The 26,881-nt window shown below is 43.7% G+C and overlaps 1 protein-coding gene across 6 annotated transcripts in view; it reads left to right on the forward strand.

Moving 5' to 3' along the window:
• The window catches only part of LOC124041196 (ankyrin-3-like), a 121,879-nt gene extending 95,431 nt beyond the window's left edge, over positions 1-26,448 (forward strand). For 4 of the 6 annotated variants that reach the window (XM_046358475.1, XM_046358473.1, XM_046358476.1 and 1 more), the window contains 15 exons: positions 107-203; positions 898-1,126; positions 1,244-1,369; positions 1,795-1,917; positions 3,518-3,599; positions 12,534-12,608; positions 14,062-14,193; positions 16,004-16,147; positions 20,177-20,267; positions 20,533-20,719; positions 21,037-21,114; positions 21,624-21,707; positions 21,889-22,011; positions 22,993-23,063; positions 24,502-26,448. In XM_046358475.1, coding sequence (XP_046214431.1) covers positions 107-203; positions 898-1,126; positions 1,244-1,369; positions 1,795-1,917; positions 3,518-3,599; positions 12,534-12,608; positions 14,062-14,193; positions 16,004-16,147; positions 20,177-20,267; positions 20,533-20,719; positions 21,037-21,114; positions 21,624-21,707; positions 21,889-22,011; positions 22,993-23,043 — 1,622 coding nt within the window. In that variant the 3' untranslated portion in view covers positions 23,044-23,063; positions 24,502-26,448. Of the gene's footprint in view, positions 1-106; positions 204-897; positions 1,127-1,243; positions 1,370-1,794; positions 1,918-2,424; positions 2,455-3,517; positions 3,600-12,533; positions 12,609-14,061; positions 14,194-16,003; positions 16,148-20,176; positions 20,268-20,532; positions 20,720-21,036; positions 21,115-21,623; positions 21,708-21,888; positions 22,012-22,992; positions 23,064-24,501 lie in introns of all 6 variants that reach the window. The other 2 variants (XM_046358471.1, XM_046358472.1) reach the window with 1 other exon arrangement.
• Positions 26,449-26,881: the final 433 nt, after the last annotated feature.

A 26,881-nucleotide genomic window follows, 5' to 3' on the forward strand; every position in this document is an offset into this window, starting at 1 on the left:
GGTTCACTCCTACTTGGAGACAGGATGGGAGGACAGGGTTTGCAGTAGGTGGATGAAAGGTTAACCAGGAATGGGGATTTGTCTTTTCCCGTGGTTTTCCATCCAGGTGGAACATCTCCTGCCCAGTGGGAGGACATAACAGGAACTACTCCGCTGTCCTTCGTCACAGACTGTGTTTCCTTCACCACAAACGTGTCGGCCAGGTAAGGCCATGCTTTCTCACATGCTCCCAACCAGTTAACACGCCACCCAGGTATTGATTTACCTCACTAACAAGTCTTAATTAACCAAGTGGCCACAGTGAATTATGGGTTACTGTAAATAAGGTCCTGTGTATTCTAACGGCCAGTCTAGTGGCCAGTGTAGAACCTGATATTATCAGAGAGCACTGCTTGGCTTTAGTCAGTAGATTATTTTAGTCATGTGCCTCAGCACTTTTCAATGTCAGACCAAACTGATATGATTTACACCTTAGACCTTCATTGAGAGGGTTGCTAGGCTGCAGAATGTCCTCTGATTTGATAAACATGGAGATTTGAAATATGTAGTGACTATTTTTGTGCGAGCTGGTGAAGATATTTTAGAGCATAGAATGGAGGTGAACATTTCAGCTCAGAGCAATATACTATCACCCATCTAAACATTACGTGCCATTTGATGTAGTAAGCACCAATTCTTCTTACTCCAAGAGTAAGCTATAATACGGCCTCTCTATTGAAAGTGTAGCCATCCGCTCATTGGCAAGTCTGGATTTAGGTCAGTAGTTATCAACAAAGTTTTGTGATGCTTTTTTATGCATTATAATTATTATGGCCCTATCAATCAAGCTCTTGCCAAAAAGACACTGGTTGGCTTCAACAAATGAAGCTTTGCCCTCTGTTTCTTCCTTACCTCCAGGTTCTGGCTTGCAGACTGCCACCAGATTCCTGAGACGGTCGGTCTGGCCTCTCAGCTATACCGGGAGCTGATCTGTGTGCCGTATCTGGCCAAGTTTGTGGTGTTTGCCAAGATGAACGATCCTGTGGAGTCACGCCTCCGTTGCTTCTGCATGACGGACGACAAGGTGGACAAGACTCTGGAACAACAGGAGAACTTTGAAGAGGTGGCCAGGAGCAAAGACATTGAGGTGGGTCTCACTTGCACCAACACACTCGTCTGCACACATGTGCAAAATATGTTGACACAGGCCACAGATACATGGTTTTTATGAATTGACATGCTCTGGTTGATAATGATTTTACAGGTCTTGGAGGGCAAGCCTATCCATGTGGATTGCTACGGCAATTTATCTCCTCTTACCAAGAGCGGGCAGCAGCTGATCTTCAACTTCTTCTCTTTCAAAGAGAACCGGCTTCCTTTCAATGTGAAGGTAGCGTCACATTTTCCTCCTCTTCTTATATGTAATAGGGTCACACTTTTCTATTATAGAGGTGTGCCAGAGTTTGATCGTCCTTCAAACCTACTGACATGTTGTAAGCTCTAATGCTCATTTCCATTTTTAGCGCGTATTACTTTTTTAAGCACCAAAAAAAGAACGTCAGACTACTCTAGGGCTGTTCAATGTCAGTCCTGGAGGGCCGAAACACGCAAGGTTTTAATCCTCTCCTTCTAATCAGGGACTGATTCAGAGCTGGGATTCAACACATGAGTGCAATTAACTACCAGGTAGAAACAACAAACAGAAGTGTTTTGGCCCTCCAGGACCAGAATTGAATAGCCCTGATCTACTCTATTGTATATCTTGTATAGAAATCAATGAATGTTTTTATTGGACATGTTGTTGTTGATCCTTAGGTCAGAGACATGGGCCAAGAACCATGTGGTCGACTCTCATTTTTGAAAGAGCCGAAAACCACTAAAGGTCTTCCACAGACAGCCATATGCAATTTGAATATCACACTGCCAACTCATAAGAAGGTAGGTGGATATTTGAATGATATCTTCTCTGGGCCATATCATGTCATCCTCATGTAAATGAATTGAATGACCGAGTACAGTAACAGCAGCGATACCAGAGTGGAGAGGTTGACCTCCGGTTTGGTTAGAATGCCTGCTGCTTGTGTCTTTTATTGCCAATGCCAATTATATTCCCCAACAAAACACACATTCAGTCATACACAGGATATTCCTCATTTGCCTGGCTCAAATTGTGGGAGAGTAATAGACCTACATTATGGAGGCATTTCTCTATGTGGTGTTCAAAAACTCTGAATGACATTGCTGTGCTTTTTGCTGCTTTTCTGGATCTTTGGTGGGCTGTGGACTATTTCATTCTATGGTTTTGTCCAAGCCCATATGGTTTGCTGCCCTCAGCTGCTACATTTTCATTTCCTGATGTTTATTTCCAACCACACCCATTATAAACCACCCGCTGTCATTGTGTCATCTTTCCCCTTCTCTGCAATGCATCTTGGGAGCAAACAGGACATGATGGAGTCTGATCCTGATGATGAGGTAAACACATGGTTGTTCATCGCATGGACTGCTTTGAGGTTTTTCCGTTGCTTTGTTATTGTGAACGCTAGCATCAATAGTGTATATGAATGTGTGGTGATTATTGTTATTTGACTGATGATACATATAGGCTTCTGCAGCCTAATGGATCTATATCATTGCTTAGAAGTCAGGTGACTTTGTGTAATGCATGAATGACAGTTCAATTCAACAGGTTTCATTATTATTGTCCTCATCCCAAGCCAAGTGGAGCAATTTGTGTACCACACCCTGGCTTATTTTCCATTTCTTTCATTCCATATGTGTTCAGTAGTTAAGGCTAGTAGGAAACACCATCCCTCCACACTATTTTCAGAGAGCGTGACATACAGTACATGTGCTTTCGGAATGGCAGATAGAGGATAAACCGCGCCGTAGTCCATAGTACTCCAGCTTGGTTGTGGTTTCAGCCATCTTCTGCCAATTCTTTGTTCACACCTATACAAGACCAATGAGTTATTCGTTGCATGAGGAAAGCTCAACATGACCTAGTCAGCAAAAGAGGACATGAATGTTTCATGTTTTATAGCCATAGCTCAAGAGTGTTTTCCTTCAGTTACGTTACGTCTCATGATCTCAAAAGAACATTCATCCATGACTAACGGAGTGAGTCCTCTTGAAATCATTTATTTTCGAGATCAGGTGCTCAGTGTCAGCTTGTGGACATCTCACCAGAGTTCTCCAAATCGAATAATCACATATTGCATGTGTTTCTTCAAAATTAGAGAGATAAATACACTTTAAACCGCACCACCAATGCTACACTTAATCTATCCAATCAGAGGAAAGCATGGATATTTTAGTCATCAGCCGAAGGTGACGTACAACACTGTGACCTGCAGTGCCTACTATCTCAACAACATGGACTTCAGAAAATCTAAATGCATCATTTTGATTTTATTTCAAAACCACAAAATGGGAGAAATTCTGGCGGTAGTGTGAAAAAGGGGAGGATAACTTTTTGGCCTTTAAATCCAATCTATATTTTATGTTAAAACATCTTTTGTTGTTTTTGTTGTTGCAGACTGAAAAACCAGACCGACGTCATACCTTTGCCTCCTTAGCTTTGCGTAAGCGCTACAGCTATCTGACCGACCCTGCAGCGAGTGAGTTTAACATTTTTACTTTCATAAATCTTCAGTTGATGCAAAATATCAGTCATGTTGTACAACTTCATATGCAGTGTAAGATATTGCCTTTATGATATATCCATACATCCATAGTGTAGAATTATGAGCACTTTGCATAATGTCATCATGGACGTCATGATTCATATCCATCCACGACAACACCTGCATGGTTTACTGTGTCTTATTCTTTGCAGCCTCTCTCCATTTTGTGAAATTTATTTTCCAGTTTTTTGTTGTCTCATCACATTTGTGGGAAAACAACTGGCATTGCAACGTCCAAATGTTAATTTATTATTTTTGAAAAAGATTTTGAACCTTGTGTCAAATTAAATGATTGTCTTGTATCTTTTTCATCCTTTTGAAGAACACCTCATTCTTATGGGCTTTGCGATTGTTCGGGGCCTCTTTCATTATGTGTAAACCAATCAATAAGTGAACCCTTGAGACAGTTATTGCACCAATAATCTACCAAAATGATTGTGGGATCATTGTTGGCATTGAAAACATATGATCATGAAGTGCACCAAGCATATAAAAGGCACTGTAGCAAAAAGGCAAACGGACAAAGCACATCGAAAGTCATACATGGTTAGAATGGTTGTTGTCTTGGTACATTTCTAATATTTTCTTCTCCACTGTTAGCTATCTCAAGCATTTCGTTGCCTCATATGCTTCATCGTGTGATATATTGTATCTTTTCTATTTGTGACAGACCATTGACCTCAAACAATCACTTTTCATCCAACCTTTGTTTAGATAGTAATTGACATTGTAGAAATACACCATTGTATTATTCTTGCTGCTTTGATTAATATTGGCCTACTGACGCCAACTTTCTCTCTCTGGTTTCTCTGTTTTATTATTTCAATTCTTTTTTGTTGAATTTATGTTCAATCTTTGGTTTGATTATTCAAGAAACAACTGATCGGAGCTCGCAGAGAACACAGCCTACTGGCTACGCTTACAAACCTGTCTTTTCAACGAGATCTTATCAGGCGTGGTCGGCTGTTCCTGTCTCCGTCTCTGAGCAAGCCAAGTCTGGGTTCGGTTCCCACTCCAGTTCATCGTCCAACACGCCCAATGCCTCTCCACTGAAGTCCGTGTGGTCCATCACCTCGGCGTCCCCCATCAAGTCCAACATAGGCGGTTCACCGGCCCATTCCATCAAGTCAGTCAGCGACGTAGCATCCCCCATCAGGTCGTACAGGACAATTTCATCCCCAATTAAGACTGTAGTTCAGCAGACCCAGTACCCAGTTCAGGTCACCCCCAGTCTCCTGTCATCGCCAGTCAGAAGCGTTCCAGACCCCGTTTCCATCAAGGGACTGGCAGCATTGTCTTCTAGAACCTCTCCCATCACCACTGGTGTGGGGTGTCTGCTAGAGAGGTCATCAATCACCATGAGCCCACCTGCTTCGCCCAAATCCTCACTGAACATGTACAGTTCAACTCTGCCATTCAAGGGTGTCATGGTGGGCACTGGCACCACAGCATCGTCCTCTCCTATAAAAACTGTTCCTGGCCTCTCCTCTGTCCGGTCCAATGCAGACCCCTTAAGTCTATTTTCCTCCCTTTCCTCACCAATTAAAGCCAACACTCCTCCTAGTGCTGCAGCTCTGATCAATGGAACAGTGTCCCCTACAAAGTACCGCTCCTCCTCGCCCACATCCCTACTCTCCAGCAGCTTACAGGAGAGGATACAGGCAACCACCAATGCAGCAACGACAAGCGTAAATGCAGCCTTTGACGAGGTTGAAAAGACTTTCAATTCCTGCTCTGCCTCTGGATATGGCACTCTGAAGTCCATGTCCTCCTCAGCGTCATCATCTTACCAATCCATAAGATCCTCAGCCTCTAGTTCCCTATATGCCACTCTAAGGTCCCCACCAAACTCTACCACCACTGTCACATCTGGCACCATGACGGTCCCAGTGTATTCGGTTATAAATGTGTTGCCAGAGCCCCAATTTAAAAAGCTCCCTGAAGTGTCAACGCCAGCTGCTGCCCTCTCGTCCTCTCGAAAAACTATGCCTGCTGAGACGAACTCAGCCCAGTCTTCCTTTGCCAGAACTCTGTCACCTATCAAATCCTCCTTATTTATGCCCCCGACTGCCCTGAAATCCACCACCTCATCTCCGCTGTCCTCCAGCCAAGAGATAATGAAGGACGTGGCAGAAATGAAAGAGGACTTGATACGGATGTCTAACATCTTGCAAACAGAACCAAGTTCAGCCTCCAAAGGTTTCCAGTCGGACTCTCCCAAGGAGGCTAAAATAGAGGACGAGGAGCCTTGCAGAATTGTAGAGAAAGTTAAACAGGACCTGGTCAAAGTTAGTGAGATACTGACCAAGGATACCAAGACGGCTATTAAAATTAATAAAACAGATGAGGCACAGTGCTCTAAACAAGCACCAGTGGATCCCCAGCCAAGCAACTGGAGTTATCCACCAAGATATGAGACAGTGGTTCCACAAATCAAAACTAAGACTATACCAGACAGAGATTTTAATCTATTGAAGGTAGTAGACTACTTGACAAATGACATTGGCAGTGGCTCAATCTCAAAAACTGCAGATGCAAAGCATAGATCCGATGAGGTTAGAAGGGAAGGAGAGGAGAAACAAAAACGAATGCTTAAACCTGAGCACAAGCTGAAAATGCCACCCGCAAACATGCGGTCCTCTGCCTCAGAAAAGGAGCTCTGTAAACTAGCAGATGTGCTATTTGGGCCTGATGCCATGTTAGAATCTCCAGATGACATCTCACATGACCAGGACAAGAGTCCCCTCTCAGACAGTGGCTTTGAAACGAGGAGTGAAAGGACACCCTCTGCCCCACAGAGTGCGGAAGGCATGGGACCCAAGGCACTTTTCCAGGATATTCCACCAGTAATCACTGAGACAAGGACTGAGGTTGTTCGTGTTATTAGGAGTTATGAGTCTCCTGAAGATAACAAGCAACCAATGATGGAGGATACAAGGGCAGTTCGATACACTGATGCAGAACCCAAAGGTCTGAATGCATCCAATGTGGACCAAACTAAATCATTTCAGATGAAAATCAGCCCGGACGATGACTCAATGGGCAAGAGCATGCGTGTGAAGGAAGAGACCCACATCACGACTACCACACGAATGGTGTACCACAAACCCCAGAGTAAAGAGAATACATCAGAGAGGATGGAAGAATCAATGTCAGTGCATGATATCATGAAAGCTTTCCAGTCCGGCAGGGATCCCTCCAGAGAACTTGCTGGACTGTTTGAGCACAGGGCCAGCAATGATGACACATCGCAGAGGGATATAAACTTAAAGCCCAAAGTTGAAAGAATAATCGAGGTTCATATTGAAAAGGGCAACAAAACTGAACCAACTGAGGTCATCATCCGGGAAACAAAAAATGACCCAGAGAAGGAGATGTACTTCTACCAAGGGAACAGTGGCCTGTCACGACAGGGAGAGGAGGAGCCTGAAGAATCGCTCCCCTGTTACCTAGAGTCTTCCAGAGTAAACACGCCCATGTCACAGGAAGACGACAGTCGTCCAAGCTCTGCACAGCTCATGGCAGATGACTCGTACAAAGCCCTGAAGCTTCTCAGCCAGCAGTCAGTGGAATATAATGATGATGAATCATCAGAACTCAGAGGGGAGTCCTACAACTTTGCAGACAAAATGCTTCTCTCTGAGAAACCAGACTCTTCTCACTCTGACACCGAGGAGTATTTGAGGGACAGGTCTCATTTTCACTCCCCAGATAGGAGTAGTTATAGTCAGGAACGGTCTAGTGGATCAAGGCAAGAATATATTTTGAGGTCATCAAACATTGACAAATCAGGTCAAATTGCCAATGTAGATGATAACTTTGACAAACTAACATTATTGCAGTATTCCTCAGAACCTGGTAGCCCAAAGCACTCTGTTTGGATGCGTGTCACTGATGACAGACAGAGTCAGAATAGAGAAAAGCTAATATATGAAGACAGAGTAGACAGAACTGTTAAGGAAGCAGAGGAAAAACTTAGTGAAGTCTCTCAGTTTTTTCGTGATAAGACAGAGAAACTGAACGATGAGCTCTCATCCCCTGAGAAGAAGTCCCGCAGGTCAGACTTTAGGGAAACACGATCTGGGCCTAGCTCTACGCACAGCAGTCCTGAAAGATCAACCTATAAGAATGGGAGCAGTGGTGAGGAATGTAGAGAACGTTTCAGGGACAGGTTTGGCTCCAATGATAGAAAATGTGCTAGTTTACCGAGCAGCCCAGAGAGGAGAGTGCTGCTACAGTATAATGATGACAATAGAAAACCAGGTGATGGCACTTCACAGGGCAATGTGGGTGACGCCTCTAAACCATCTCAAATGTCATCCTCCAAAGTCAGCGCTGTTAGGCTAAAATTTGAACAAGAGGCTCAGAAGCAAGAAAAGGGTCCACAATGGGGACAAACATCAAATGCCCCAGTAAGAAAACTCCAGGAAAGTACACTGCCTGTGTTTCAAGTCTTTGCTGGCTCAAATATCGCCAAATCACCAGACAGTCCAGGAAGTACCAGGAAAGTTCTAGAAAGTGAGGTTACAGGATCTAGTAGACCAAGCCCCAGTCCTAATAGGTATATATGCTCATCTCCTAAACACGACACAAACGGAAATGAACAGGAAGAAAAAAAGTCCTTCAAAACTTGGGAATGTCATGGAAATGGAAACTATAAACCCCAAGTGTCAAAACTAGCTCACACGTTAGTTCAAGATGCGCATGGCAATGACAGAAATTCACAAAGAGAACTGCAGGGCTTTAGAGATGGAATAACCAGTAAAGAAGAGGCAACCAAGAAAACTATTTACACAGAGCTTGTGGTTCGAGAGAACCCAAATAGTAGTGATGTACGTACCGGTAGTCAAAAAAAAAACTCGGAATCGCAAATTCCTGTTAGAATGCCGTGTAATTTTTCAGAGAATGATCAATCCATATCATTAAAGTTAGATACCTCTGTTAAACTGTGTGAAAGGGCAGGATCACAAATACCTACTTTAGCTAGAAATCGGTTGCATGGCAGCTCTGAAGCCAACAAATCTACAAACGACTCATCGGTAGAAAAATCCTCAGATTCTTATGATAGTAGTCAGTCAACTGTAGTATGTAATGGTATAGATAGCGACCAAGTAGAATACTTGGGAAACATAACTCCTGTAGTTGTCACTGAGGGTTTCAAAGACATCAAACCATTGCCAGTTTATGTAAACATCCAAGTGGGCAAGCAATATGAAAAAGAAACATCTGGACTGCTGGGAACGTACCAAAAAATAGTGAGTCACGAGAGCCGAACAGTACACGAGACACGGGGAGCATTTTATACTGTCAAACAAAAACAGCCCCCATCTCCTCAAGGCAGCCCAGAGGATGACACTCTAGAGCAAGTAACTTTCATGGACAGCTCTGGCAAGAGTCCTGTTACTCCTGAGACACCAAGCTCCGAGGAGGTGAGCCTTGCCTCCAGAAAGACAGATTCCGTGATTGGATATATGCCTGGCATGCCCAGTCCAATAGCAGAGGAGTCTGAGGAAGACGAAGGAAAGACCTTCATCTACAGGGAGTCTCTGCCAGAGAAAACCAAGCCTGCCTCATCAGAACCCTCCAACAGAAACCAGGAAACATTGAAACGACCCAAAGAGAAACGAGTCGCTTACATTGAGTTTCCCCCACCTCCGCCTTTAGAGGCAGAGCATTCTGACCCTGAGAAGAGGGGGTCTTGTGCCTCCTCAGAAGCAGAGACGGAGATGATGGAGGTGAACCTCCAAGAGGAGCATGATCAGCACCTCCTTGCAGAGCCCATCATCAGGGTTCAGCCTCCGTCTCCAGTTCCCCCTGGAGCAGATGACAGCAACTCTAGCGATGATGAGTCTATCTTCCATCCCATCCCCAACAAAAAGTACACCTTCAAGATGAAGGAGAAGGAGGAAGGAGAGAAGCGTCTGAAACCCAAAAAGCCTGAGAGGAACGGAAACAACAAGGAGTCAGGTACTAATGGCGTTGTTAAAGCAGAGGAGGAAGACTTGGAGCAAAATGACCAGTCAATCACAGACTGCTCCATAGCCACAACTGAGTTCTCTCATGACACAGATGCTACTGAAATAGACTCTCTCGATGGCTATGACCTTCAAGATGAGGATGATGGGTTGAGTGAGCAAGACCCTAAGACATCCAATGATGGCAAGACATGTGATCGTTCCTTTAGTCAATCAAAGCTTGAAGTCATAGAGGAGGAGAAAACACCAAGTGAGGATGGAGGGGATAATGGGAAAGCAAACTCAGATCAAAACATTGGAGATGAAAAAGACTACACTCTCGAGGGAAGACATCCAGATAGACAGTGCGATAGACAAGGCTTTGCAGATAACTTCTTTGGCTATCAACTCGAAGAGGAGTTAAACTCTACCTTCAAAACTGTTGCCACGAAAGGCTTAGACTTTGACCCCTGGTCAAGCAAAGGGGGTGAAGGAGTTTTTGATGCCAAAGCGAAAGAAGAAGATCCCAAGCCTTTTGGTTTGTCTGTGGATGACAAGTCGCAAGCCACCACTCCAGACACTACCCCTGCTAGAACCCCGACTGACGAGAGCACACCGACTAGCGAGCCTAACCCTTTCCCCTTCCACGAGGGGAAGATGTTTGAGATGACACGCAGTGGTGCAATTGACATGAGCAAGCGGGACTTTGTTGAAGAGAGACTTCAATTTTTCCAGATTGGTGAGCATTCCTCTGATGGGAAATCAGGGGACAAGGGGATAGGGGGTAAGAGTCCGGGGGTAGTTACCTCTCAGTCAAAAACAGGGGAGAGGGGTGAAGGGGTGAAGGTAGAGACTGCCACAGACAGCAGCACATCAGCAAAGTGCAGCCCTGCACAGACTGGCACTGGCTGTAGCGATTCTCCTTCTGGTCTCACTGTAGCCGAGACCACATCCTCATGCACCATTACGGCCTCTAAGGTTGACCCCAAATTACGCACCCCCATTAAGATGGGAATAGCCGTCTCCATTACAGTGAAAAAAGACTCTGGGGATCTCAAAGAATGTAAAGCAGAGAGGTCAGAAAGTCAGATGGCAGAGTACATTAACTTGGAAAACCAGTCAGTGGAGAGTCAGTCTAGTGGATACACAGACCAAAAGCTGTTAGAAAGAAGAGATTACCCTGCAGAGAACTGCAATAACAACAATAACCTTGAGTCCTCAAGCGTGCAGGCTAACTATATACAGTGTGGCAGTGTCGTGTTTAATTTGCAGTCGTCTTCTGAACCCACACTTCAGAAAGCCAGTAGGATTGAAGCTTTGTTCTGTAGTGACTCTGTAGAGAGAGTAGAAGAAAGCAGTGTTCAGGCTGAACAAAGAGAAGGTGAAGCCGTCAAGGAAGCTGAGACGAAGCAGCAAAAGTCTAGGCTGCCTGTCAAAGCGCCAGGGTGGTCTTTTCGTACACAAGACACAGCAATAGGGAAGCAAAAACCCAAACAGGTTGTCAAGGCTGAGGTCAGGAGAAGAGCAGAGCCTGTCATTGCCAAAGTAGAGCCCAGGTCTAGAATCCCAATCAAAGATATTAAAAAGAGCAGCACAACCAGCTGCCCAATATCAGTGCAGGTAACAGCTCAGTCTACCAGGGAGAGAGTAACCATACAGTTACCCTCCAGGTTCCCCATTAAAAACAGATCTCTGGTTAGCTCGGCAGGTGAGACGAGTAGGGAAAACGGCAGCGAGGTTTGTAAACGCACCATTGAGTACTTTAAGGGCATTAGCGGGGAGACGCTAAAGCTGGCCGACCGCCTGTCAGATGAAGAGAAAAAGACACAGGGAGAACAGTCCGAGGAAGACAGCACCTCCAGGAGCACCTCTCTGTCGGCCCCCTCTCAGCCCTCCCACTCGTCGAGGTCTGGTAGAGGCTCGAGAGCTGAGGCCGGGACCTTGTCCGTAAGGGCTAAGGTCGACAGGGCCTCCGGCAGTGAGAGGAGCAGGAGGAGTAGGCGGACTGGTGGGAAGGAAGGCAGTCAGGTTGCGGGGCCTCGGGCGCCCCCCGTCGCGGAGATCAAGCCTAGTTTGTAAAACTTTCACACTTGTTAAAACCTTAGTTGCATGAAGTCGTTGTGATTGATTGCCTGTGGCGTGTTTATTCTCTTAAAATAGTAGCCGTCATTCTGTCATCGTCATCTATGTACTATGTACTGTACTTGTCCTTGTCAGACTCTCCTCCTTCTCCCCCCAATCCCTTAGTTGTCAGATACCTCAGCATGCCAGAGTAGTGACTGGTGCACTGGCACAGCCAGTTTCCTGTTGACGGCTACTGAGTCTGTCTATCTGTCTGTCTGTGCAGGGTGGCTACTGAAAACAGCAGTTCTAGTTTATTCTATTTCATGTTCAAGTTGTGTCACTGAGCTAATTAGCCTTTGCAGAAACACAAAGGTTGACCGCATGTGTACTGTGTAAGTCCCATTAAGAACTGTGAGTCCACTAGAGCTCCTACAAGTACATGACTCTTTTGACCGATGTTTTTACTTTATTTTGTTTGTATAGTTCTTATGACAATTACTGCCTGCTTTGAGGATACATATTCACAAACATTCACAGAGCCCCCCGTGTTTAAATAACACACTATAGTCGGTCATATTGTGTCTAGTCTGCCTTTTCTTGCCATTCTGGAAACCAAATCTGAAGTGTTGTCAGCCTATCCAACCCATTGAGTAATACAATTCACATTCACAGTAAACCTGTTGATTAAACATGTCTATATTAAACCCAGAGGAGAGGCTGCATAACACTCCGTATGAATTTGGAAAATTCCACGCTTGGCCAAAAAAGGAATGAGTCCTCTGTACTCCAATTTCAGTCAGTAGAAAATATACTGAACAGTGTTGATTAATAGATGTTCTCTGCCCTTCAGGTCCTCAGAGTCCCTGTGAGCGAACAGACCTGCGGATGGCCATCGTGGCTGACCACCTGGGACTTAGCTGGACTGGTAAGAAAATGGTGCTCCATGGTCTTCGTGCCATCTGGCCCTCTATCTTCCTGCTTTCCCCTCTCTCAAGAAACCAACACGGTATTATTGTGAGGAAATAGTGCCCTCTTCAGAGTGACACTTCCTGCACTGCAGCTCTGCATACTAGTGTTTTTTATTTTTTTATTTTTTTCACCTTTATTTAACCAGGTAGGCCAGTTGAGAACAAGTTCTCATTTATAACTGCGACCTGGCCAAGATAAAGCAAAGCAGTGTGACAAAAACCACAACAGAGTTACACATAAACAAACATACAGTCAATAACAGAAAAGAAAAATAGAAAGATCTATGTACAGTGTGTGCAAATGTAGGAGAGTAGGGAGGTAGGCAATAAATAGGCCATAGAGGTGAAAATATTACAATTTAGCATTAAAACTGGAGTGATATATGTGCAGATGATGATGTGCAAGTAGAGATACTGGCATGCAAAAGAGCAAGAGGGTATGTAATAATATGGGGATGAGGTAGTCGGGTGATCGGTAAGCTGCTCTGACAGCTGATGCTTAAAGTTAGAGAGGGAGATATAAGACTCCAGCTTCAGAGATTTTTGCAATTTGTTCCAGTCATTGGCTGCAGAGAACTGGAAGGAAAGGCGGCCAAACGAAGTGTTGGCTTTGGGGATGACCAGTGAAATATACCTGCTGGAGTGCGTGCTATGGGTGGGTGTTGCTACGGTGACCAGTGAGCTGAGATAAGGCGGAGCTTAACGTAGCAAAGACTTATAGATGACCTGTAGCCAGTGGGTTTGGCGACGGATATGTAGTGAGGGCCAGCCAACGAGAGCAGAGGTCACAATGGTGGATAGTATATGGGGCTTTGGTGATAAAACGGATGGCACTGTGATAGACTACATCCAGTTTGCTGAGTGTTGGGGCTATTTTGTAAATTACATCACTGAAGTCAAGGATCGGTAGGATAGTCAGTTTTACAAGGGTATGTTTGGCAGCATGAGTGAAGGAGGCTTTGTTGCGAAATAGGAAGCCAATTCTAGATTTAATTTTGGATTGGAGATGCTTAATGTATGTCTGGAAGGAGAGTTTACAGTCTAACCAGACACCTAGGTATTTGTAGTTGTCCACATATTCTAAGTCAGAACCGTCCAGAGTAGTGATGCTAGTCGGGCGGGAGGGTGCGGGCAGCAATCGGTTGAAGAGCATGCACTTAGTTTTACTACCATTTAAAAGCAGTTGGAGGCCATGGAAGGAGTGTTGTATGGCGTTGAAGCTCGTTTGGTGTTTTGTTAGCACAGTGTGCAAAGAAGGGCCGGATGTATACAGAATGGTGTTGTCTGCCTAGAGGTGGATCAGAGAATCATTAACAGCAAGAGCTACATCAGAGAAAAGTAAGCCTGTATGATATAGAAATGGATGTCTTGAACTGATGTGATGTAATGTGCTTTTTGATGTGTTTGCAGAGCTAGCTCGGGAAATGGACTTTTCTGTCGACGAGATCAACCACATCCGAGTGGAGAACCCCAACTCCCTGACAGCGCAGAGCTTCATGCTACTAAAGAAATGGGTCAGCCGGGACGGTAAAAACGCAACGAGTGAGTGTCCCTCTTTCTCCCAAAAGTATTTATACCCCCTGTGACTTTCTATTAACAGTTATTATATACTGATTCTCACTCTATTACACTTGTATGATTGTGTACCACAGAGCTTCACAACCCGGTTTCATCCCACTCTCCTTCTGAACTCTCTCTCTCTCTCGCTTAATTTGTATCTGTGAAGGTTTCATAGTAAATTACATTCTGAGATGACTTACGGTACCAGTCAAAAGTTTGGACACACCTACTCATTCAAGGGTTATTTTTTATTTGTATTATTTTCTACATTGTAGAATAATAGTGAAGACATCCAAACTATGAAATAACACATACATAATCATGTAGTAACCAAAAAAGTGTTAAACAAATCAAATATATTTTAGATTCTTTAACGTAGCCACTGTTTGCCTTGATGAAAGCCTGTCACTCTCTTGGCGTTTTCTCAACCAGCGTCATGAGGAATGCTTTTCCAACAGTCTTGAAGGAGTTCCCACATTATGCTAAGCACTTGTTGACTGCTTTTCCTTCGCTCTGTGGTCCAACTCATCCCAAACCATCTCAATTGGGTTGAGGTTGGGTGATTGTGGAGGCCAGGTCATCTGATGCAGCACTCCATCACTCTCCTTCTTGGTCAAATAGCCACAGTCTGTAGGTGTGTTGGGTCATTGTCCTGTTGACAAACAAATGATAGTCCCAGTAAGGGCAAATCAGATGGGATGGCGTATCGCTGTAGAATGCTGTGGTAGCCATGCTAGTTAAGTGTGCCTTGAATTATAAATAAATCACCAACACCATCACACCTGCTCCTCCATGGTTCACGGTGGGAACCACACATGCGGAGATCATCCCTTCACCTACTCTCACAAAGACATGCCGATTGGAACCAAAAATCTAATCTGACAGAAGGACAGATTTTCACAGATCTAATGTCCATTGCTCGCGTTTCTTGGCCCAAGCAAGTCTCTTCTTATTATTGGTGTCCTTTAGTAGTGGTTTCTTTGCAGAAATTCGACCATGAAGGCCTGATTCACGCAGTCTCCTCTGAACAATTGATGTTGAGATGTCTGTTACTTGAACTCTGAAGCATTTATTTGGGCCGAAATCTGAGGTGCAGTTAACTCTAATGAACTTATCCTCTGCAGCAGAGATAACTCTGGGTATTCCTTTCCTGTGGCGGTCCTCATGAGAGCCAGTTTCATTATAGCGCTAGATGGTTTTTGCGACTGCACTTGAAGAAGCTTGAAAAGTTCTTGAGATTTTCCCGATTGACTGACCTTCATGTTTTAAAGTAATGATGCTGTCGTTTCTCTTTGCTTCTCGAATCTCAAATATATTTTGATCCGTTTAACCCTTTTTTGGTTACTACATGATTCCATATGTGTTATTTCATAGTTTTCATGTCTTCACTATTATTCTACGATGTAGAAAATAGTAAAAAATTAAGAAAACCAGTTGAAGGAGTAGGTGTGTCCAAACGTTTTACTGGTACTGTGTGTAGAAGCAGAATGGCCTCTATGTTTATTAAGATTCCAACCGCTGCATATGAAGTCACCTATCCTTGTCATGCTCCAACATTCTTTTAGAACTACTAAGTACATTATGTTCAGTACAAGAAAAGGACATTTGACCTATTTTCCTGGTACAAGAGAAGAGGACAACGGCAATCCTCTTTCCCTCTTCACACACTGCAGTGTGATAGTAAACTATTTATATTGATTACCTCTCGCGTATTGTACAAACAACTGCCATATTGTGCAATAGTGTCTTGTGTTTGTTTGACTGACTTTCGGGTTGTCTGTTTTTCTTACAGCGGATGCCTTAACTGGAGTGCTGACCAAAGTCAATCGGATGGATATTGTGACTTTACTGGAGGGGCCGATATTTGACTATGGTAACATTTCAGGCACGAGAAGTTTTGCCGATGATAACGCTGTTTACCTGGATCAGGCTGATGGTAAAGTTTAGCTCCATCTAGCTGACCTCTTACCTCTGCTGCCACTCTTTTGTTTTTGCATTAGAACTGTAACAAAAATAAGAACAAATTGCCTGGCTATACTATTGAATGCAATTTGACTATAGAGACTACAGTACCCTATCTTAGATAGGGTGATGTATGACCCTTCGTTTTATGGCTTTATTTCCAGCTTGAGTGTACCCATTTTCTGACATGCACTCAAATGAGTGTGAGGAAATGTTAGCATGCAGAGTACCATGGGTTCACTTTTAACCTAGTCAATTCAGGAAATTGATTATAATTCACGTTATGAAATGACTGGGTTACTATTAAATTGACATCAACCCTGATGATGAAGGCAGCATGTCAAACCCAAAACGTTTCTAAAGAGGTCTTAATTGCCATGACCCGATCACCACTTTGATATTATTTAAGCCCTCTAAAAATGCATTTGCATTTGTGCATGAAGGATGTTGAAAGATGAATTGATGGCAAACACTAAAACAATCCATGATGCTAACCAGGTGCATTCTGTAAGACACTGCTTTTACCTGATTACCTTGTACCTTTAACATGACACTACTGTATAAACACCTTTGTTCCCTAATGCATGGAGTAGCCATAGACTCAACCGTCTGAATTCATCAATACCTCTAGATCTGTTTAGTTCTCTAGTCTCCAGTACCTCCAGTTCCTCTGAGCCGTCCCTGGATAGAATGACAGAGCTTCCTCCTCTGTGAAACCAGACTACCTTCCTCCCCTCATGCTCTCGATCATCGCCACAGCCCAACCTCCAGGGCAGCTTATAACAGCTCTTAAGCGCTTATTAAGAGTCTTGTGCTGTCATCTCTGCCCTTCCCAATCCCTTTTCCTTCCCGGTTTCCTAATCTCTCAAAATCACCTCTGTCCTCTCATTCATAATTGTCTTGTGTTGCTAACACGTTTTTGTATTTTGTTAGATTTTTTTTGTATGTCTTTGTTTATCTTTAATCGTCAATCCTCACCTGTAGCATGTTTTCTTGTTCCTGAGAGCTCCTCCATCTCTTCATTCCCAGTTTCTCCCTCGATTGAGAAATTGAGAATCATTCCCTCAACCCTGATTCCCCCTTGGTCTTGCAGACCTCCACACCCCACTCCCTTACTAAGTCCACACCCCCACATCATCCATTATCTCCCAGCCGATCCCCAAGTTAATGGTCCTCTGTCTTACTCATAGACCAGAGACCTCAGCAGACCTTTATCCCCGTCCCCACTGCCTGATCCAGCAACCTCTCCTCTTCCATGTCTCCTTCTCGACCCCCAGTCTTCAACCCACTGGGGACCCCAGTCAACCCACACACCTGTCCTCTACTCCTATACCCCAGCTAATTCCCTCACCTCCTGCTCAGTCACCAAGTCTTAAACCTACTGGGGACGCCACAGCCCTCTCCTCTACTCCCACCCCCCAGCTGTCTCCCGATGTGACCCCATGCCGGTCCCAATTTCCCCCTTCGTCCCACCCCATCTCCTTTGCCGTCCTCCCCCTAATATCAGCTTCAGGGTCTCACTGCCCTAGTCCTGGCCCTTCCTCCCATCCATTCCCAGTCCCCCTTTCCTGTGTGTCAGTGTCCCCGTGTGTCTCCCGTACCTTCTTCTCCTCTCCCTTGGGTTGGCATCGACACCTCTATCCTGGAAATATGAATCTAGGCCCCCTCACCCTCTCCTCTCTTCTTTTATCTTTCTGTGTGAGCATGACTGAACACGCACTCAAATCTTAACTAATAAAACCCACTCATCGCACATATGCAAAATCGTATTCCTGGCATGCCGCACATACACTACCATTCAAACGTTTGGGGTCACTTAGAGATTTCCTTGTTTTTGAAAGAAAATAACATTTTTTGTCCATTAAAATAACATCAAATTAATCAGAAATACAGTGTAGACATTGTTAATGTTGTAAATGACTACTGTCGCTGGAAATGGCTGATTTGTTATGGAATATCTACATAGGAGTACAGAGGCCCATTATCAGCAACCATCACTCCTGTGTTCCAATGGCACGTTGTGTTAGCTAATCCAAGTTTATCATTTCAAAAGACTAATTGATCATTAGAAAACCCTTTTGCAATTATGTTAGCACAGCTGAAAACTGTTGTTCTGATTAAAGATGCAATAAAACTGGCTTTCTGTAGACTAGTTGAGTATCTGGAGCACCAGCATTTGTGGGTTCGATTACAGGCTTAAAATGGCCAGAAACAAAGCACTTTCTTCCGAGACTCATCAGTCTCTTCTTGTTCTGAGAAATGAAGGCTATTCAATGCGAGAAATTGCCAAGAAACTGAAGATCTGGTATAATGCTGCATACTACCCCCTTCACAGAACAGCGCAAACTGGCTCTTACCAGTATAGAAAGTGGAGTTTCAGGAGAAAGTCCTTTGTTTCTGGGCATTTTGAGCCTGTAATCGAACCCACAAATGCTGGTGCTCCAGATACTCAACTAGTCTACAGAAGGACAGTTTTATTTCTTCTTTAATAAGCACAACAGTTTTCATCTGTGCTAACATAATTGCAAAAGGGTTTTCTAGTGATCAATTAGCCTTTTAAAATGATAAACTTGGATTAGCTAACACAACGTGCCAATGGAACACATGTAGATATTCCATAAAAAAATTGTAATTTACAACATTAACAATGTCTACACTGTATTTCTGATCAATTTGATGATTTTTAGTGGACAAAAAAAAAATATTTTCTTTCAAAAACAAGGACATTTCTAAGAGTCCACAAACTTTTGAACGGTTGTATATATAATTTATTTATGTTTTCTTATCTCATCTCAAAGGCTGCATATGAATTCATCCCTTTAACAGAAGAAACTTGTCATAAAACTGTTCAAAGCTGCCACGGACATAACTATTGATCCTTTTAAATAAATATATTTTGTTTTATCACAATTTTACCTTGAGTTTCTCTAAGATAGCTCTCAAGTGAATCAAAAGTGCTGAATATTGTGCTGGTGATTTGTGACACCAGTGTCCCCTCTGAGTGTCACCACAATTAGTGGGTGTTTTTCGTTGCATGTTCTATTATCCGTCTCTGTGCATTTGTCCTTGTCACTCAGTCCATGTGGTGTGTGTTTTATGTGGGATTTCTTGTGTCAAGTGCTTCCATGTGCTTATATCATCTCCCAACAGATTATCACAGCATCCTAGCGGAGCTGCAATCCCCAGTCCAACTGCACTCTGACCCTCCCTTCACGGAGCTCCACTCTGAACCCCCTAGCCTCACCATCGACCCCACCCCTGTCCAGCTCCACCCACACCCCCCTACCCTCATCCTCACCCAGTCTGAGCCCTGGACTGGCCACATGGAGCCTAGTGTGGAGCCTGACACCTCCACTAGAACCCACCTTAGGCCCTGGGAGCTGTCCCTGTCCATTCACACCCTTCACTTAGATCCAACCGCTGCCACCAACACAGGAATGGCTGAAGGTGACCAGGTGCTGATGGTACAAGTGGAAGAAGAGAAAAAGGAAGTGGACATAAGCCTCCAACAGCAGGAGGACAGCAGACAGACAGGGGCATCAGCGGTGGAGGCTGAGGGGGAGGCTGAGGACGTCGTAAAGGGAGGTGGCGGGGAAGGGGTAGAGGTGGGTGAGATGGCAGAAGAGGGGGGATAAAGTGGTAGAAGCAAAGATCGGGGCTAAGGTAGCGGAAGAGGGGACTAAGGTGAGGGTGGAGGGGGGTAAGGTGGGGGTGGAGGGGGGTAAGGCAGTAGAGAATGGGGCTGAGGTGGTGGAAGAAGGGGGTGCATATCTCTCCCCCCAGGCCTGGGCTGAGGCATTGGGGGAGCAGGGTGTGTCTGGTTCCACCGAGGAAGAGGATGGAGACGAAGACGAGAAGACAGAAGATAAGTTAAAGTCACTGTTGGAGGATATTCATTTGGAGGAAGGCTCAGAGGAGGAGGACGAGGAAATGACGGAGGCCAGGGTTCAGGCGATTCTTAGTCAGGTGCAACAGGCAGAAAAAGATGTGTGTTCACTTCCAGGTTGGCACAGTGACACATCCAGCGTCAACGTGGAGCCTCCCACACCCGGCCGCAGTGTGAGCTCAGACCTGCTAGACCGCCAGGAAAATAGGTAAACAAAACAAAATTATTCCATCACAGTTATGGATTAAGGATAAATACACTTTCATGTATAACTACAACTGGGATTTAATATCTTCGCCTTAGTCTTTCTGCCTTCGTCACAATTTATTCATTCAATTTAATACCAATCCCATCCTATTCTCAATCTAACTCTTTATCTTAATCCATGTTGATCTCAATTATAATCCTAAACCATTCATCTGAGATTTAATCTCAGTCTCAAATTTACCATTTTTCCTAATCTCTCCCCACAGCCAGGAGAACTCCAGTGACTCCATCACCTCTTCCTCTAGAGGAGAGCTAGCGAGGTCTAGGCACAATGGCGATAACACGGAGCTACCACCTCAGGACGGGTCACTTCCTGTATCGCAGGACTCAGCCAACGGAAGAACTGGACGTGGGAAGGAAGAAGGCACGCTTGTATCTGAGAGGAAAGTCCAGGTAATTGCAAAGACTATGCAAGATAGTGTACTGTAAATGTTATTTTTAGAATGTGTGTCTACTACAGTGAATACTGCTCATCAGGTGCATCGCTGTTCCCTTTTTACAGTGACACATGAAGTGGATGTCTATACTTTCAAATCAACTGTAAATTTAACTGGACCAATTTTTCCAGATGTGCCATTGTTTATTTTTGTAGGTGTTAGAAGAAAGATCCCTGGGATTGTGTGAAGCAAAAAAGATTCTCTACCACCTACGCATTTTGTGTTTCCATCCCCTTTTCAATATCTGTAATGTTACTTAACTGCATTCATCAGCAGCGTTTTAGTGAGTCCGGCTCTGACGAGGAGCGGACTGTCACCACCAGGGTGTTTCGGCGCCGGGTCATTCTCAAGGTACCCTGCTGAGACTGGGTGAAGTTTGGTTTGGGTTGGCGGTAGACAGTTCATTTAACTTTGCCTCCTGGTGTGCAGTGGACTGGTGTGCAGTGGACTGGTGTGCAGTGGACTGGTGTGGCTCTCTTAACTGACAGCAAGCGATGGGAGATAAAGGAAACGCCTGAAATGTGTGTTTGCAAACAGTGTGTGTACAGTGTTTGAATGGTGTGCGTGCGAGCGTGTTAGTGTGTCCTGGCCTGGTAACCTGCTTTCATGGCTTGACTTTAAATCAAGGAACATTCTGTGTCTCACTGTTGCCACTGTGATGCCATTTAAAGGGACACTTCACTTTGATTTTGCTTGACTCAACAACTCTTGGGGAATTCAAAGATATTCTCTCTTCTCTAGAGGTTTGCTTGCAGTTTGATGGTGCTGGTGATGTAAAGTGTGTTAATGGTTTACTATTATACTGGCTGAGGTGCATTTGGACCAGTTCTGATTGTAGTCCTAACCATGAACACTTACAGGGAGAACAGGCAAAGAATATTCCGGGCGAATCAGTGACAGAAGAACAGTTTACTGATGAAGACGGTAACATCATCACTAGAAAAGTAACTATCTGCCTTCACTCTGATTCACCCGTCTTCCTAAGAACACACCTCTGAATTATCATACCCACCTCCTCTAAACTCTCCTCCCAAAATGACCTAAACCCTCTCTTTGTGTTTGTGCGTGTATCTCGGTCATACTCTCTCCTTCTTGACCATGATCATTATCTCCCCCATTTCCCAGGTCATCAGAAAGGTCATCCGCCGGGTGTCCACGCCCACGCCTGACGACCAGGGCGGGGACAGGGGGAGTTGGGACCGAGGAGACCCCTGGCCCTGCCCTTTCTTACTGGAGGAGGAGTTAGAGGTTGGCATGACGATGGAATAGGCTGCATAGAGAGTTGCCCCAGGGGAGGTTCTAGGGTTATGAGTCTGAACAGAAAACAGGCGGGTCAGAACCTCTGGACCTTAACTCTGTATGGGGTGCTGTGATCTGATGTGGAGTGCTGCGGCCAATGCTACCAGTGTGTGTATGTCTGTTTTGAGTGTCTGTGTGTTTGTGCGTCTTTGTGTGTGTGTGCATTCAATGGGTGCTCAGTGACTAGGATGTTGCCCCAGCTATTGTTGCAGGTTGACATTTATTGTCATGAGTCTTGTCCTGGAGGCAGAACTGAGAAACTTCCCTGTAGATAAGCCAGCTGCGAAGTCCAAATTGGCTATATTGTAAAAATGTATGGGGATAAAATTAGCTTTTTGGTCTTAATTTAAGGTTATGGTTAAGCATTAGGTTTAGCAGTGTGGTTAGGGTCAGGTTTAAAATCAGATTGTATGACTTTGTGGCTGTGCCAGCTAGTGACCACTCTGCAGAGCTGCCTCCAGGGCAAGATAAATGATGTTAACTTGCGCTATTGTTTGTGGCCCACATTCAATTGGAGAACTGATTGTTCTGACATGAACCAGGTGCACACTGCCTCGACACTTTTATTTGTTCTTGTTTCTGGTGATATAACTCCTCTGGGCTATTCTTTTATTTCCAGGAATTTGCCTCTAGTATGTTGTGTGCTTTCACTTCATGGTATCCTGCTAAATGTGTGTAATGCTAACATTTGCTTCTGTGGTGGGGTTTACTGCTTTCAGGTTGCTGGTTTCAGGTTGCTATTGTTACAACATCTCACCTCTGGTCTAGTTGCACTCGGGTTGCTGTTTCAGGTTGCTATTGTTACAACATCTCACCTCTGGTCTAGTTGCACTCGGGTTGCTGTTTCAGGTTGCTGTGTTGGGTTGCTGCTTGTCAGGATAGGCTTCTGAGATTGGCTTTGCCTCACTCGTATGTGTATGTGTGTTTCAGCAAGGAGATGGAGCTAAAAGCAGGTCGGGAGAAAAGAAGCTTCAATCGTAGGGGTAGCTGTGCTCCACCAGGTACTTTACTCCCCCCACTTCTCTAATAAAATCATCATTTTTATACCCCACACTGTTCAGTGGTAGTGCTCAATATTTTCTGATCCGTTCCATGTACATGTCTAAACCTGGTACAGCTCTGCTCCATTTCACTATACTTGTTCTGTTTTCCAATCTACATTCCTGCTCTGATTAATGTACTTCATTCTACTCCAAACAGTACACACACGCGAACAGACCTTCATGTTTCCAACTGAAAGTCTGACTCTTGTCTGTTTTGATTCTGGCTGCGTTTTGTCCTGTCAGCTGTGTGTGTGGGTGACTAGTCACAAAGGGTACATGGATGATGTTCAAAACACACCTATTGTCACACAGATACTCTCTCTAACTCTCTCTTTGTCCATTAACCCCCCCCCCCCCCCACAGGCCAGCTCATAGACAGCCCATTCTATAGGAATTACATTACAAAGAGAGGTAACAATCTGATTGGTTACTGTTAATCCCTGTAAGGCCTTGTTAACTATATGCATCAGTGATTTATTCAGTTTAAGCAAACCTGAGTAAAAAGAGTAGTGGCACTCTAATGAACTGTGGCTCAACTGATGGTTTCCATGACAAACAGGGTGACCATGACAATTCAAATCAAATTTATTTATATAGCCCTTCGTACATCAGCTGATATCTCAAAGTGCTGTACAGAAACCCAGCCTAAAACCCCAAACAGCAAGCAATGCAGGTGTAGAAGCACGGTGGCTAGGAAAAACTCCCTAGAAAGGCCAAAACCTAGGAAGAAACGTAGAGAGGAACCAGGCTATGTAGGGTGGCCAGTCCTCTTCTGGCTGTGCCGGGTGGAGACTATAACAGAACATGGCCAAGATGTTCAAATGTTCATAAATTACCAGCATGGTCGAATAATAATAAGGCAGAACAGTTGAAACTGGAGCAGCTGCACAGTCAGGTGGACTGGGGACAGTAAGGAGTCATCATGTCAGGTAGTCCTGGGGCACAGTCCTAGGGCTCAGGTCCTCTGAGAGAGAGAAAGAAAGAGAGAATTAGAGAGAGCATATGTGGGGTGGCCAGTCCTCTTCTGGCTGTGCCGGGTGGAGATTATAACAGAACATGGCCAAAATGTTCAAATGTTCATAAATGACCAGCATGGTCGAATAATAATAAGGCAGAACAGTTGAAACTGGAGCAGCAGCATGGCCAGGTGGACTGGGGACATCAAGGAGTCATCATGTCAGGTTGTAGCCCACAGACCTCTTGATGCTCTCTAGCATCGTCGGGTGATTGCTCCCGTAGATTTGTGGGTGGCTTGTAAAAGTCCGTAAACTGAATTAGTAAAAACGAAGGGACTCGTAAGCATTAGTGAATGCATGGGCTATGTCCTCTATAATGGCTACCTTCTTTCAAACAGCTGCCAATATCTGATATGTTGTAATATTTTCTTAATTTTCAGGTGTGCAGGAATTCTTCTCATTTCCAGGGCAGAAAGTTACAAACTGAAAAACTCAAGAAATTTCAGCCAGGACTTGATCCGTCTGATTTCAATATGAGCATGAAAATCTCACTCCCTGTCAATTGAGGGACCTGGAAGGTTCTCACCATGGAATCTGAATTCTAATTGTATGGCTCTCACTTCCTGTGGTCTATGGACCAGGAGAATTCTGCTTCCTGTTTGTGACTCGTAACGTGCCATTGGTGTCGTGAGAGCTTTTGAGGAGTATTGTGGTGACAACAAAAAGGACTCCATCACAGAAAAACTACAGGTGCAACTGAACATACACCTGTGACCAAAGATGGCACAAAAGCTCAATTCTAGTAGTAGGAGAAAGAAAATCAACAAAATTACACAAAACCTAGAGGAACACTTCTGATCCACCTCCAACACTCGCCTTATAGTTTTTTCTTGGACCCATAAATGTCAGGTTGTAAATTGCTGTGGGGTTTGTTTTCCTTTTTAAAAATAAAAAATAAAATAAACACAGCTTTTTCCTGTATATAAATTACAATGTGTACAATAGAAAAATGATGAGTTACAGGATGATAATGCACAGGAGAGAACTTTACAAGTGCTTTCAACATTATTATCAAAATGGTTCCACTTTTAAGGAAGATTTGAGTGTAACTTCACACGTTCTTGTATAATTCATTATTATAGCAGGTATAATGTTTGTATATGAAAAAAGCTGGTTAGATTTTAACAGAGGACATTTCCAGAAAATCTTCTGCAAATTTAAGTGATTCCTAAAAAGGGGATGTATCTAATTCTGCAAAAGCAGAGTACTCATATTTTCATGCATGCCGTTCACATTATTTTAAGTACAATTTTTACAAGTTTGCAAACACTGTATTAAAATGAGAATTAAAACCCTTTATCTGTGTACACATATAGTCCTTACATTTGTCACCAGTTTTATATTTGAAATGAAAAAAATACCATAAAAGCATTTATTGTGTCGGGGACTAGGAACAGTATGAAGAAAATTTGTTCTATAGCTTCTTGAGGGTTTAATGTAGTCTACCGTTTGTCTATGTAAAACTGAACGGCAGCTTCTGCTGGCATTAGCATAAATGCTATGAGAAAGAAGTTATCTGAATGTATATGCTAGTAGACTGGCTCGCCGTAAAACTATAACTGTATTGTGTGTATTGGCTATAAGGTGTAGAGGTCTCTGTACGCTGTAAGACTGTTTGTAATCATTTTAGCGGTGTGTCATTTGGTTTTATGAAGGCTGCTGTGGTTTTAAAGAAAAGGTGTAATTTCCTTTTGGGCTTTGGTGAAGTACTTCCTTAAATTTAATCTACTCACATAAAGACATAAGACATTATTTGATTGTAGCTCTTAATAGAATATGTATGACAAAACACTGGATGGTCAAATGATTATTTAAGCATCAAATGAATTGTGTGATCTTTCTTGGCTTGAGAATCTGTATGCGGTGTCTAACTAGCATTCATTTGATAGCTCATTGGCGATTACTTTGCATTAAATCTTCTCTTTGTATTGGTTTGACTAGAGGCCCATGTAGTTCAAGTGTGGTGTTATTCTGGTGTGAAGGCTCAGACTTAGTGTGATGATGTTTATGCTGTGGACATGACAACCAAGTAAAGGACTTTATTTTTAGACAAGTGAAGTCATTTAGGGTATTGTATCATATCTCCCATCCTACATGTCAATCAGGGGGTAGAGGCTAATTTGATCAATTTTGTTTGATATGTGTTTTCACCTGAGCTAATTTTTCGATGTACAATTCTTACTAAAAGAGTGAAGCCATTGAAATGTAACTATTCTAGCACTTTGGTTATTCAAAGTCTTCTTTTAGAGGCTATAGCAGTAATGACGCCACCACAATGTTTCAATTTAAAAACAAAATAACAAAATAAAAATGCATTGATTTTGCAATCAGTTGTTTCTGTTTTATCTCTGTGTTTGTTTATTTGATGTTGAATCTCTTGTGTTTGGAAGAAATTCCAATGGATTGTCAAATGTTTAGGCTAAGGGATAAGAGGTTGGTAGATCAAGTCAAATTTTATTGGTCACATACACGTTTATCTATGATGTAATGTATGATTGAACAATTAGCCGGACACAAGAAGAGGTGGTACATCAATAACAAAATAACATTTTCAAAAATTGAAATCTTCTATAAAGTGTCTTTCTAAGCCCTGTTAATACAACACCACAGTGAAAACCTGCTATTAGCACATTCATTATCCTTTTAAAGAAGAAGAAAAAATGGCAAAAATCAGTAGCCAAGCCAGAGATGAACACGTCTTTCTCAAACTATCATAGCCTTGGGTAGGTGGGGTGGGTTCTCAGGCTATAGTCTTTTCAG

This window comes from Oncorhynchus gorbuscha, linkage group LG08, assembly GCF_021184085.1.
Source record: "Oncorhynchus gorbuscha isolate QuinsamMale2020 ecotype Even-year linkage group LG08, OgorEven_v1.0, whole genome shotgun sequence".
In the NCBI taxonomy this organism is placed as follows: domain Eukaryota; kingdom Metazoa; phylum Chordata; class Actinopteri; order Salmoniformes; family Salmonidae; genus Oncorhynchus; species Oncorhynchus gorbuscha.